Below are 13,454 nucleotides of genomic sequence, written 5' to 3' on the forward strand. Positions count from 1 at the left end.
TTTTTAAGAAAGGGGATCAGAGGGTGTGGTCCAACTATAAAGGAATCACAATCCTCAGCCTTACTGGTAAGGTCTATTCAGGGGAATTAAAGAGTTGAACCCCAGATCCAAGAGAAACAGGTTTTCCTCCGGGTTGTAAAACTGTGGACTCTTTTTCAGTGGGGGTTAGACTCCTCCCTTTATCACCAATTCTGTTCATAACTTTAATGGACAGAATTTCTAGGTGCAGCCAGTGCATCAAGGGGGTCCGGTTTGGTGGTCTCAAGATTGGGTCACTGCACTGAGTTTGAAGCGGCCGGGATTGAGAATCAGCACCTCCAAATCCAAGTCCATGGTCCTCGACTGGATAAACTCTTCTCTGGGTTGAGGATGAGGTCCTGCCCCAAGTGGAGGTGTTCAGGAGGAGGGTCTTGTCCTCGAGTGACGGAGGAATGGAGCGGGAGATCGACAAGCGGATTGCATCACTACAGAGTCTGCACCGATCCGTTGTGGTGAAGAGGAAACTGAGCTTGAAAAGCAAAGCTCTCCATTTATTGGTTAATCTTCAATCTTAACCTCACCTATGGTCGTGACATTTGGTCATTAGCTAAAGGACAAGATCGGGGTTCAAGCGGCCGAATTGAGCTTCCTTTGTAGGTTGGCTGGGCTGTCCCTTAGATATAGCGTGAGAAGCTCAGTCATCCGAGAGGGGTTCGGCATAGAGCCGCTGCTGTATGCAGTGTGCATATTTTTTAGGCAAGTGAGTATTTTGACATATCAACCTTAGCAGATCAACATTCTATACCATGTTGTGCATAATTATGAGGCAACTTTTTTCCTCATGCAAAATGCACCAGAATAAAGATTTATAGCAGCTCTGAAAAAGGATTTCAGAGGATTTCAGCATCCATGAAATTATGATTTCACAGAACCTTTTCATTGTAAATAGTTAACAGGGTTGTAACTAAGAAATGTGTTTGAAAAAAAAAAAATATATATATATATATTTTTTTTTTTTTTTTTTTTTTTTTGTGAAGATTCAAAGGTGAAGCTACCGGGGACCAGTGTTCTGTAATGCTGTAGCCTACTACCTGGACGGCCCAGTAGTACATAGTATTCAGCAGTGCTGGCTTATATTTTATGTAATTTCCTTTGTTTTATTTGCATAACTTATATTCTGTTTGCTTGGATGTCACATTTCATTTGTAACGTTCTAGAAAAAAAAATGTCTAAAGATAAAGATGAGCTGCAGGCAACAGACAGCAAATGGGATTTATTTAGAGAACAATGAATCAAAAGATATGTAAAAGTAAAGTAAAACAAGCTGGTATGAGTTTGTGACATATATTGACTATTTGTAAAGAAAGACCACAACCATTTGTAAAGAGGTGTGGGGTGTGTGTGTGTGTCCATCTCTGTACCATTGACTGTTGACCAACTGCTACGACTTCAACATACTGGTTTAGATTGTTGAGGCTGACAGTCTCCAAGGTGAATCCTCAGCACTCCATTTTTGTGGAGCGTCAACAAATGTTTAAATTCAGTTGGCATAGCGTGGTACTTCTTATTTGCTTTTCTCTCATCATAATAATGATTACTTAAAGGATTGAAAGTGTGTGGGTGAATTCTAAATGGCCAGAATCCATAGAGATCCACACTGTTACAGAGTTCCAGGGCCAGGTTAACCAATATAAAGCCAGTGCTGAGTCGACGTTCTTTCAGATGATGAGTTCCCCAAATGCCTTGAAGATTGTTGACATACACTGGGTTTAAAAAAATAGGTCTTAAAGGGCTTCCTGTGTCATTAAGTATGTTGATGGCCCGCAGACAAACCTTCACCTGACTAATGTGATGGACGGCAGGAAGCAGAACCCAGGAGTTACCATAGCACTCCACATGCTCAATAAATCTGCCGAGGTTCTCTTGTAAAGAGTCAAACCTAAAGGCAAAAAGAGACAAGGAATGTAATGTAGCACAAGTTATACAGGTTTATGGGTTTTTTTGACAACAGATTCATTCTTTTAGTGAAGTCCCTCTGAAATGCATACAAGATTGCTAGGACTTGAAGGGCCAGAGACGACAAATGAGGACAACTCAGTTTTTTGCTCTTTTTTAATTTGCTGCTGAACAGTTTGAATACCTAAACAAAATAAGCATTAACATTCAGTATAAGGTTTATAACTGAATATCTATAATATCATTAAATATCTATATTAAGTTAATGCTTACAATAAATCTCTCCTACCGCTTCTGTTTTTTTATATACAACTTAACAGTGTGTGTGGTTTCTCCTTTCACACTCACAAATATGTATGCTTGGTTTTTTGGCTTCTCTAATTCTCTGTGTGAGCCCTAGGAGACTGCTGTACTGGAATAGGCTCAGGCTAAGCCACAGGACCAGATAAAGCGTCTAGAAAATAAGATTCATTCACTTTTATCTTTGGCTTACTTGTGAATAAAAATGCTCGGGTTTGCTGTCACGAAGTTTGTCCGGTTGCCAACATGCATCTCAAATCCATTTTTCAGTGGAGGTAAATTGCACCTGGGAAAAAAAAGAAAAAATTGCAGCTGTTCTGTCATCAATCAGCACAACCACTAAGCTAATTCCTCATCAGTCCAGTTTTTAGAATGCAAGTACTTCTCACCTGAACACAAACTGAGCAGAATCAATTTGTTTCCCACAAAAGCTGTTGTTCAGAATCCCACCGTTTCCCACCACAGAACAACTGTCAAACCTTTGGTTTGTGAATGGGGGTTCCTTCAATCAACCACAGCAGAAAAATAATGATAAAACATGAGTTGGGCAACTTCTATCACAGTACGGTACACAAAAACATGATTGCTGTGAACTGTGGTGACCTAAAGTTTAAGGAAGTTGTTTTGTAATCCGAGAGTCACTGGTTCAAATCCAGCCTGGGGCCTTACCATGGGATGTTGAGCAAGTCTCTGAACCCTCACAGCTACAGATTTCATATGACAAGGTATTCTTTATGTCTGAGCCAAGGGGCACATAAAAAGGTATTAGATTGTGGGGAGGATCCAGATCAAAGGCCCGAATCTAACATTAAGGTGACTGTGCAATATGGAGGACTGCTATGGCATGGTGGAGGTCTGCGCTCTTTGAGAGGTTTCTAGTTTTGCATATTTTGTAATTTTTTGTGTGGAAAAACCAACCAAGCTGATTGTGCTTTCTTGTTAATTCATCTCGTCATATTAAGATTGTTTAACTTTCCAGAAATGTATAGTACCAATATTATGTACTGTATTATTATATATAATGTTCCCACCCATCCATCCATCCATTTTATGACCCGCTTGCTGCTTCTTTCATTGTCGAGGGGTTGTTCCCATAATGTGTCAATGCAATTGAACATACCTTTGGAAAAGTACTGAAGAGCAATGGGGACACCTTGATTCCATTCTCCTCACGGTCAACTATCTTCGACGTGAGCGGAGTGTTGTCCTGAGTAAGAATGGCTAATTTAGCACCACGGCCCTTTTTTCTCAGCTCAGAGCTGAAAAGACAGAAAGACAAAATCTCAGTGACAAAAGGTATTCTACGATGTTTCAGCCAAACTACTCTTTCCACTGGTAAACAATGACTGTGTTAGGATCGGGGATGTGAATGGTTGGAATAAAAAAGGCACTGTGTTGCAGGAAATTGCTCCAAGATCATTTACAGTGAGAACCGAGGATGAACAGGTGCTGAGGCGTAATTGTTGCAGTCTCCTGAAGACTCCACAAGCTTCCAGTGGGCATAACAATACTCAGCTGGAGTGACCTGTATCCACACCTCCTACGCACTGTGACACAAACATTCCACCGGACAAACATGAGCTCAGACGGTCCAGTCGTGAAACAAAAGAACCTGATAGACTGAACTTATAAAGGTGAAAGTAAAAAAAAAAAAAAACCTTTTGAGGTTCAGCAAAGAACTCCAAACTTGATTCTCAATTAACACTGCTATCTGACTAACACTAAAGAGCACAGCATGTGTAACACCAAAATACTTCCGATTGGAAAACACACCTTCTCCATACAATAAGTTCCTATACATTCACTGGGTGAATTATGAAGTTAACCGGTCACCACATCAGCCCCCCCAGAATTCACCCATACACAAAGTCAGCATGGTGAGGGGGCACAACGGGCCTGCCCCTGCAACTCCACAGAATGAGGGAAGGGGAGAGGGGCGACGCCGAGTCTACCTCAGCAGCCGCAGGGCTTCAGGGGGCACAAAAGGGCAACCAGCTGAGAGAGCCACCGCAGGAGGACGGCCTCGCTGCGGGGGCTGCGCCAACTGAAGCGGAAGGCCCAAGTCCGAGTGCGCAGGCCTAATGCGGTCAACCGAAACATGATCAGGCCTGCAACCAATGTCCACTACCAAATGCTTAATCCCATGATCCAGGACCCGGAAAGGGCTGTCGTACACGGGCTGAAGGGGACCACGATGTGCTTCATGGCGAATAAACACATGACTTGCCGATCGCAGCTCCGCCGGCACCCCAGAAAAAAGTTAAAAAAAAAAAAAAAAACTGTGGTGGGAAAAAATTAAATAAAAAAATAAAAGCCTTACGTTCAAGTAGACGAAAATGCAACCGCAGAAACAATTAGGCAGCGTTCTTCAGCCCGAATGGCATGAACAGGTACTCTAACAATTCAAAGGGGTGATGACACCCAGTTGCTCCATGTGAGGGAACTCAGCTTTCGCTACTGCAAGTTTGACCGGGTTGAGTCGTCACGCCCTTCGTCGGGGGGCTCTCGGTGATGATATGGTGCTCCACCCCATGTCTGACTGCAAGTGCTGAGAATGTGTCATAGGCAGCCACACCCCGGGAGCACGGGAGGAAGGAGAAGGTCAATGCATTGACCCACCGGTTTTTCTTAACGTCCACCAGGAGATCGTGGGTACAGAGTAAGTCCGCCCCCAATGTGAGACAACTTTGGCTGCTATGAAACACCAATTGAATTGGGCGCCGGTGTCACAAAGAACCTTGCAACCAAAGACAATGTCTTTGATGAAAAGTAGCCTGCTGGAGTCGCTGGCGTTCAGGGCCACTACTGAGCGCCAGCCCTTTCGTTTCCTTTCAGCCTGAAATTGTATGGAGGACGGCACTTCTTGGTTTTGTTGCCGAACCATGCGTGACAGACCCACAGCCTCGACAACCCACATCAATCGGGCCCCGCCGCGGCATTCCCGGCCCACGCTGCTTTATTCGGGGCGGAGGCACTGAATGAAAGTTACTTTGCTGTATTATATTTTATGTGTGACACATTTCCATTGGGAGAACAGGGTTTTGTTGAGATTAAAAAGATTCATAGGCCATGACGTTTAATAATGTGGACTTGTGCAACCATGTTAAATATCCAGAATGTCTTTCAGAATTTTGAGAGTTTTGCGGGTCTGTTGATCACCAATTGGTAATTAAATCATCACAGATCCAATGATTTTGGTTAGATTTTTATCATTTTTTTTCTGTGGAATGAGTATACAGTTTGTTAAAAAGAACGGCATATTGACTGATGCCATAACTTGGTGGAATAGTTGACTGTCATTGAAGTAAGGATGAAAATATTAGAAAAAAGTGGGAAAACACCTAATTTTTTTGCATTAAATTGATGGAAAAACCTGTAGAAATGTGTTTCAAGAGTTAGGGCCGGTGTCTTTCCGGGCCAGGCAGGTGCGCCTCACTGAGGCTGTGGAGACGGAGCGGAGGGCCTCGGTGTGTTAAACTAAGAACCCTGGGGTGCAGGCTGTGGGGCCATCCTCCGCTGTGCAGGAGGAGACACAAGCAGGGGCTTCCTGGGAAGACAGAGGCACAAAGCGCCATTGTCCTTTTTCTTGGCTTCACAGCGCCGCTGCATGGAAGACACCGTGAAGCCAAAGATTCCCTCAGGAACGATGGAAGCATCCAAGTCTTGCGGCACAGAGCTAGCAGCGGGGCTATCACCGAAGTGAGAAGCCACTGGAGACCAACGCGTGCGCCGAAGCAGCAGTGTCTGAAGGAGCAGTCAGCCAGACTGAGGCTCGGAGGTTCCACGTGCCTTGCATCAGTGAAAGACAGCAATCACCAAGCAGAGCAAGGTAAGAGCTGTTTTAACCATTTTTCGACCTGGTGTGGTCTTAAGTAGGCGATAGTCCTGCCAGCGTCCATTGACTGGAAAGTAGAAAATCCTGTCTGTGGACAGTTAAACTGTACAGAACTAAACACGCAAGATAACTGAAAGGAGAAGAGGTTTTTGAATGGTGCGCACCTGTCCGTGTCCTCTTTTTATAGGAGGTGGTAGGGTCTCCCAGTGGACTGTCGCGCTTTACTGGCCAATCAGGATTGGCTTAGTGAAATAGAGTGCTTTTGAGGAATGTAGACAGAGGTCACATACCACAGTGAGACATCTCACAAAATATTATGAAATAGAACTCTAGATATTGTTCATGAGTGAAGGTGGGAAGGAGATGGTGTTCAACCTGCAGATCATGATGACATCTCAACAACTGCAGAAAACCAGTTTGTTGTGGTGAAGACAGAGCTCAGACAGAAGTCAAAGCTCCCTGTTATCAGTTGGTCTACATTCTGTTGCATTGAATTTACCAACATTATTACTATGTTTGGGATATTTCCCAAACCAGACTAAAGCTCTTTGAATCTTATATTACTCACATCAACTTGTTCTTCCGCTTCTTCCAGGGTTTTGCAAACTCTGTTGATATTTTGTCAATGATCTCCCTTTAAAACACATAGAAATGCATGCAGTTGTTGAATGATTACTGACAGGAAGGTTCTGTAAAATTAAGCTGTAATAGACCGATCCGACATCTCAACAACGCATTGCATTTTGGGATGAGGTCGAAGGTAACGACTACCCAAATGCGGCTTTCCACAATGACAGATACTATAGAAAGACGTAAAATTGAGGATTTAAGCTTCAATATTTTTTATCAAAGTGGTTGAAATATTTTTTTAGGAATGTTTAAACCCACTGACAAACCAACCAACAAATTTTTTTTTAATATTTAACGCAAAAATTAACTTTTTAGCCAAATATCTGTCAAAAGCCAATATCAACCTGATTGTTGAACATTTGCCCACCAAACAACAGCCCACTGCTAAAATATACTAAATATTTACTAATCCTGTCCTGTTGAACATGCCAATTTATTGAGTAGTTTTCTACCCTAACCCTACACACCTCTTTAAAAAGCTGCATAAGGTATACAGAGACCTGGAATGTGCCTTGTCTTTGCCCTTTCCGCAGTCTAGAACAGCTACTGTATATATATATAATTCTACCTAACCTGGTAAATCAGGTTTTATTTTGTATTGGTGGTGGACAAATGTCCTTCTTTTGACTTGATGGGTGGGCAAATAATACCTGAACACGTTCCTTCTTGCTGGCTTCTGCAGAAGTTTACACTGATCCTCTCTGCCTGTTTCTCAGGGTCTTGTCCTTCAGTCGGGAACGTATCCAACATAAACATGGATCGCATCTGCATCTCCAAGTATTGTAATTACAGCTGTGTACATCCCAATGTTCTTGTTTCAATTAGTGCATCATTAGTACCGTTTGTGCTGCTTGTAATCGCAGCGAGAAATAAAAATGTCGGATTGCTCGAAGTGTTGGACCTGGAGTCGATGTCCTAATTTGGCAGTTCCGCTGCAAATACTGTGACGTAATTGTTCAAAAAACGTAATAGAGAATAGAAAAATCAAAACAGAAAAATATGACCAAAACAAAATATAAAGATATCAACGGAGCACCTGAACAGCCTAATTTGAACTTTTCTGTAGTTCTAAACACTCTAAATATACAACAAAATGCATTCAAGGGCTAAAAAAGTGGATTTAGCATGATATGTCCCCTTTAAGTAATAAAAAGCTTCAGTCACAATGTAAACGGTTCTAACCTTTTGCAAATTAAATCTCATGAATGAGAGGTTAAAATATCGGATTGGTCTATTATCTTAACACTCACTTGCAGCCTTTACAGAACACTACATCCTCTGGAATTATTTCAGGGACCTCTTGTTTCCTCATCATTGTCCTGTAAGACAAGAAAACCTGAGTTACAAGAAGACTAACTGGAAACTCTACTAGTACAATCAAATTTTTTTCCATCATACATGGACACACACAAACATAAATAAAGAAGTAACCAAACAACTATGGCTGCTATAATATAGAACAAAAGACTACACTAATATTTGCATTTTGACCAAAATTGAAAAAGGACATTGATTTGTTGAAAAAGAAGAAACTTTTGGATTTTCACAGTGACATTTGGCAGAAAATGTGCTAAAATTGCACAAGGTACAATCTTTACTATAACTGGTTTAGCAGGGTCAACAGGTTTAACAGAAAAAATCTTGAAATATTGTATGTTCACACTCACATGGAGCGATCACAGTGGTTGAAGCCCTCATTGGCTTGTTTCACAAGAGGAACCCATCGCTTGAACTCAGTCAACCTGTGAGTCAGAGTAATAAAATAATGCATTAAAAGCTTTTGTCTATCGTTAATTTACCTTAGCTCAGTGTTTGATTACATGTGTTTATTCTGTGGCTTTATTTAGTAATAGCATTTCAATGATTAGTTTTAAAAGAAACATGAACTAAATAAGGGGTGCAGGGTGGTGGAGTTTTCAGCACGTCCAGTGGCGCTGCTAGGATTCAATTTCATATTTATACAAAACGACAGCAGAAATGCACAAAAGTATACAAAATGACTCCAGAAACACACGGTGACAACAAAAATCAACAAAGAAACTGTAAATATACACAAAGAGGCTCCAAAACACACAAAATGACTCCAGAAAACATACATTACAGAAAAATTCATCAAACGACAACAAAAAATGGTGAAAATGAGTCAAAAAACCCAAAACTAAATATTTATACAAAAAATACACAAAATGACAACAGAAATGCACAAAACTACACCAAAAGAGATACAAAAATACACAAAATAGATCCAGAATCACACTAAAATGGCAACAAAAAACAAAAATTTAACAAAAAATACAACAGAAAGATACAAAAATACACAAATCCAAAAAACATACATTACAGAAAAAAGTTTTCTGATGTTTTATCCCTCTAAAAAGTCACTTTCTGACTACTTCTAAAACCAGGCTGTTTGAGTGGGCGTGTCTATAGATGTGGACTCCACATTTTTTAAAGCACATACTGATACATGTCCTGTTTGACAATTTTAGAGTCCTGACTGATTTTGAGAAATGGCTCGAGATTTCCATAAAACGCCATTGTTACACTTTTATGGATTATTTTTTTCATACATATATAGCTGTGTGTGTGTGTGTGTGTGTGCGCGTGCGTGTGTTACTTACTGGCTGCTGTACAACCCTTCCCAGATGGTAGTGACCACAAGAAGTCCCAAAATACAAGCAAACCCACCCTTTAGGGCTTTGAGATTCATGCCTTTACCAACCAGGACTCAAACAAAGTGAGTCAAAAAAAAATGTCACTTTGATTGTTACTACATATCCTCCCCCACATGCTTCTCTGCTCTTGTCAAGATGAATGATAAGATGCCAAAAGCGAAAGGAATGAGTGTATCGAGTTCCACTGCATAAATAATTTTAAAAATAAGTGTTAGTATTCAATATAAATGACGCCATTAACCCGAGCAGCCGAAGACACGTCCTTAATTGGACGGACCTTACCAGTTGGAAAAGCGCAAGGCATGCTGTAAAGGTTTCCACCCATGCAAAGGTGTGCCTTGAACGGCACCAAATGCAGGGATATACCCAGAAAGACTCCTTTACCGGTACCAACATGCTCTTATCAATGTTTATCACGAAACCTAGGTCACCTAGGTGAAGCAACAGAATATGCTGCGTACTGCCTCTCCTCCACCATCTTTGTAAAGATGTAACTCAAACCAGCACTTTGGACTCTGGACACCTGCCAAACAATTGAAGATACATACCGGCTTTCATTCCAAGTGTAGGGAGACTTAGACAAGGTGTGACAAGAATTATAATATTAATTATTATTAATATTACAGTAATTTTCCTTATGAGGTGCCATCTGAAATTGAATTAGTGTTTCAGATCACTTAATTAGTTATTAATACCTTGTCATCCAGGGTTGTGAACTCTTGTCAAGACTGTCTACTCTCCATAACAAACCCTTATGATTGTAATATTTTCATAAACCACAGACAACTTCTCAAAGTATAAACATTTATTAATCAAACGAGTTATAACCTACTTACACAATAAAACTTAGAGCGCTACGCTCACTAAGCTAAGGATACATTTATATACACTATAAAGGTAAAAGCTTAGTAAAGAGAGAGAAAGAAAGATACAATTAAAATTGATTTCAGTGTGAGTGAGTGTGTGCATGTGTGTGATTGCTATGATGTGTGGAGATCAACCATGTGGCTGTAGTTCTATTTAATCCCTGCTGACCGCCAGAGGCAGTGCTTTAAGCACTGAATAGTTTCCTTCGCGCATACGAAGTGTGAGTATGTATACCAACAATGTCACCCGTGACCCCTAGATGACCCGGAGGAAGTTTGTATCTTCAGGTATCACTCCAGGGCACTTTCCTTTTTTTCTTCTCGTGCACAGTTTGCTGGAAGATTGTGAATACAGCTGCCGTTGCTAGTAGCTCCGCCACCTTGGTAGGTCGGAGCAGCAGGCATTCGCCCTCCAGAAGCTGCGACGGTGAATGTTTGGATGTCGGTAGCTTTACCCATTAGCAACCTCTGGTGGCACAGGCCGTGTTAGCGCCGCCTCCCCCAGCGTATGGTTTGTGTTTGGTCCCAACGACACACGCTGACAAGGTAAGTAGCTTCTTATTTGGCAGACCAACGGTTTGTCTTTAAAAAAGTTAAAGATTGTCGGTGACAGCTGGATTTCCACAGCCTCCTCCCGAAGTTTAAGTTAGCCGACTTTATTTGTTTGCTGGTGGGTCGTGTGCGCACGCCCAGAGCCCAGCGTGGGTTTGTTTACATTAGCTTCACCGGCTGTAAGCTTGTGTCATCCTCTGTTAAAGAGCCCATTTTGGGTGAAGACCACAGTACAGTGGTTGTTTTTTGTTTAGTATATTTGGGCCTCAACAGTGCAGGCAGCGCGCACGCTCCCTTCCCCAGTATACGGTCCCTATACTCAGCCAATCTACGGCATCTGCGCTCAGGCTAAGCCGAGGAGTGCAGGGTGATACCGGACAGGCGGCGTACGCGCCCCCTCCCTCTGTAGAGCTAGAATAGCTGTGTTGAAATTAATGGCTTCTCAGTGCAGCTACAATGAATGGCTCTCAAATCTGCACATCCTGTGGAGCTTCTTTACAGCCAGAGGATGGCCACGACCTATCCCCTGCATGCCTTGGTCCTGAGCACCTGCGGGAGGCGCTGTCAGGCAAACCCTGTTGAACTGCAGCTACTTGCCCCGGGCAGCGAGGGTTGCCAGGTTGGCGGGAATGGAAGGCTCAGGAGCCAAAGTCGACGTACGCCCAGGCCAGCCACCTCTGGCCCGTCAGACATACTCTAAGAGGCGGGCAGAGGCTATGGCAGCTTCCCCTTCCAGGAATAAAAAGAGGTCTGACCATAGTGGGTTATCATCTAAAATCGAGCAGCTGTCTGCTGAATTGGCCCAGAGGAGATCCCTGCTGGCCGACAGCCAGCCGGTTATTCCCCTGGTGGCTGATGCGGCACTCTCTACCCCAATGCCAACGCTGCTGCCCGAGGAGGATACACTCTCTTTGGCAGCTTTGGCCAGCCATTTCTGTGATTATGGGGAGAATTTGGATGTCGGATCCCAGATGTCTGAGCAGGACTCCCACTGCTCAGATCAGAGTTCAGGGGCCGTGGTGGAAGGCAACTCCATGCGCCTGGCTCTACAGCGGCTGCACTCAGCTGTCCCATAGCAGGCAGAGGCAGCATCTGCAAGCACCTTCTAGGTGCCCTCAACCCCAATGTCGAATAACCAATGACCTTCTCACGAGGGCTTATGATGCCCTTGAGCAAGACACTGAGGGCTTATGATGTCCTTGAGCAAGACACTGAACCCTAAGTTGCTCCCAGTGGTCGACTAGTGCCTTGCATGGCAGTCCTGTCCCACTGGTGTGTGAATGTGAGAGTGATTGGGTGAATGAGCTGATATGTAAAGCGCTTTGAGACTGCTTCAGTGTGGTGATAAAGCGCTATATAAATCAAGTCCATTTACCAAGTCCATTTACAGACACTTGATGAAATGAATGTCTAACCCATTAGCAGCTGTCAGTTTAATTCAATTAGCTGGTGACAAACTCACCCCTTTCATTTCCTAAAATGTGTCTCGGAAGATGGTGGTGACCTCAGAACCTTTGTCCAAAAGGCATCATGTTCTCATGCCACCTATGAGCACATCTACAGTAAAGCAGCTACCGTGAAGACACCCATCATGACAAAACAAAATAAAGGAAGCCTATTCAGTGCCAGAGTGCATTATACCAACTCCGTATTTACCTCAACATCAAATTACATGAAAAACAAAACCTTAATTTTGTAAACACACAATTTACAGTGTCAGGAGAAATAAAAATAAAAACAAAACAACTTCAATCACCAAATGAAAGAATAGACTTTAAATCAACCTTCCAAAAGATGAACACAATTTCAGTCTTTAAGATGCATACATTTGTATTTGTTCTTACAGAAATAAAATAAAATAAAACAAATGGCAGTCCAATTGTCCTGGTTTAGTCACTAAAACCCTTAATGTTCAGTCCCTCTAGTGCACAACAATGGGTATGAGGTCGTCCAAATCTGTCCACCATGTCGGACATTTCTCCTTTCTCCACGTGGCCAAGCCCTGGGAATACCGAGACCCACGACCTCAAAGTTCAATATGTGCAATATCGCATTCATTACAAGCTCCTCCTACTCACCTACAAGTTCCTCAATAACCTTGCATTTCCCTACCTCACCGACCTCCTCCAACAACACTGTCCCTCCCGCCATCTCCGCTCTGCCTTGGCCAACCTCCTCATACCCATCACCCGCACTAAGCACCAAACCTTGGGGGACCAAGCCTTTGCTGCCTCCACCCCACCCTGTGGAACTCACTCCCATAACCCATCAAGAACACAGACTAATTACAGAACTTTAAGATACTCCTCAAAACCCACCTGTTCAAACTTGTTTTTCCTTAACTTTTAATTGTTAGTTCTTTATTTATGTTTGTCTTATGTCCTAGGTTCCCAAAGTGGGGTACTGGTACCACTAGGCCGCAAATTCTCAGGGGGTACATGAATAAAAATAAAAACTAGAAATGTGACAGAAAAAAAATCTCATCAAAAAAGCGCAAATATGACGAGAGCGACATTGCTTTCCCAATTTACAATGTGCTAAGCATCCCCGATTGTAGAAAACAAAGGTCTTGAGTCAGAACATTATTGTCTTTATTGTTTTACTTCAATTTCTTGTGAAAAAGAAGGGAGCAATCTCAGTCTGATAAAATGCCCGAGGGGG

At 42.6% G+C, this 13,454-nt stretch overlaps 1 protein-coding gene across 2 annotated transcripts; it reads right to left on the reverse strand.

Annotated features, from left to right (window-relative positions):
* Positions 1-1,341: 1,341 nt before the first annotated feature.
* LOC114468566 (alpha-2,8-sialyltransferase 8E-like) lies at positions 1,342-9,454 on the reverse strand. Of its 2 annotated transcripts, XM_028455539.1 has the most exons (8): positions 9,322-9,454; positions 8,368-8,442; positions 7,951-8,019; positions 6,639-6,704; positions 3,356-3,494; positions 2,625-2,737; positions 2,429-2,521; positions 1,342-1,918 (listed from the first exon to the last, which is right to left on the reverse strand). In XM_028455539.1, the coding sequence occupies exons 1-8, from the start codon at positions 9,408-9,410 to the stop codon at positions 1,429-1,431; spliced, it is 1,134 nt and encodes a 377-aa protein (XP_028311340.1). In that variant the 5' UTR covers positions 9,411-9,454; the 3' UTR covers positions 1,342-1,428. The 2 variants fall into 2 exon arrangements, with proteins under 2 accessions (XP_028311340.1, XP_028311341.1); XM_028455540.1 differs by lacking the exon at positions 7,951-8,019.
* Between the last annotated feature and the right edge of the window lie 4,000 nt (positions 9,455-13,454).

The sequence above is a fragment of the Gouania willdenowi genome, chromosome 8 (assembly GCF_900634775.1).
Source record: "Gouania willdenowi chromosome 8, fGouWil2.1, whole genome shotgun sequence".
In the NCBI taxonomy this organism is placed as follows: domain Eukaryota; kingdom Metazoa; phylum Chordata; class Actinopteri; order Blenniiformes; family Gobiesocidae; genus Gouania; species Gouania willdenowi.

Bases quoted from the DNA above. Each gene is read 5' to 3' on its own strand.
- LOC114468566 (XM_028455539.1), bottom strand. From the start codon at position 9,410: ATGAATCTCAAAGCCCTAAAGGGTGGGTTTGCTTGTATTTTGGGACTT. The intron at 8,443-9,321 runs GTAAGTAACACA...TCTGACTCACAG, and splicing joins GAAGGGTTGTACAGCAGCCA to GTTGACTGAGTTCAAGCGAT. The intron at 2,522-2,624 runs GTGAGAAGTACT...TTTTTTTCCCAG, and splicing joins TCTGCTCAGTTTGTGTTCAG to GTGCAATTTACCTCCACTGA.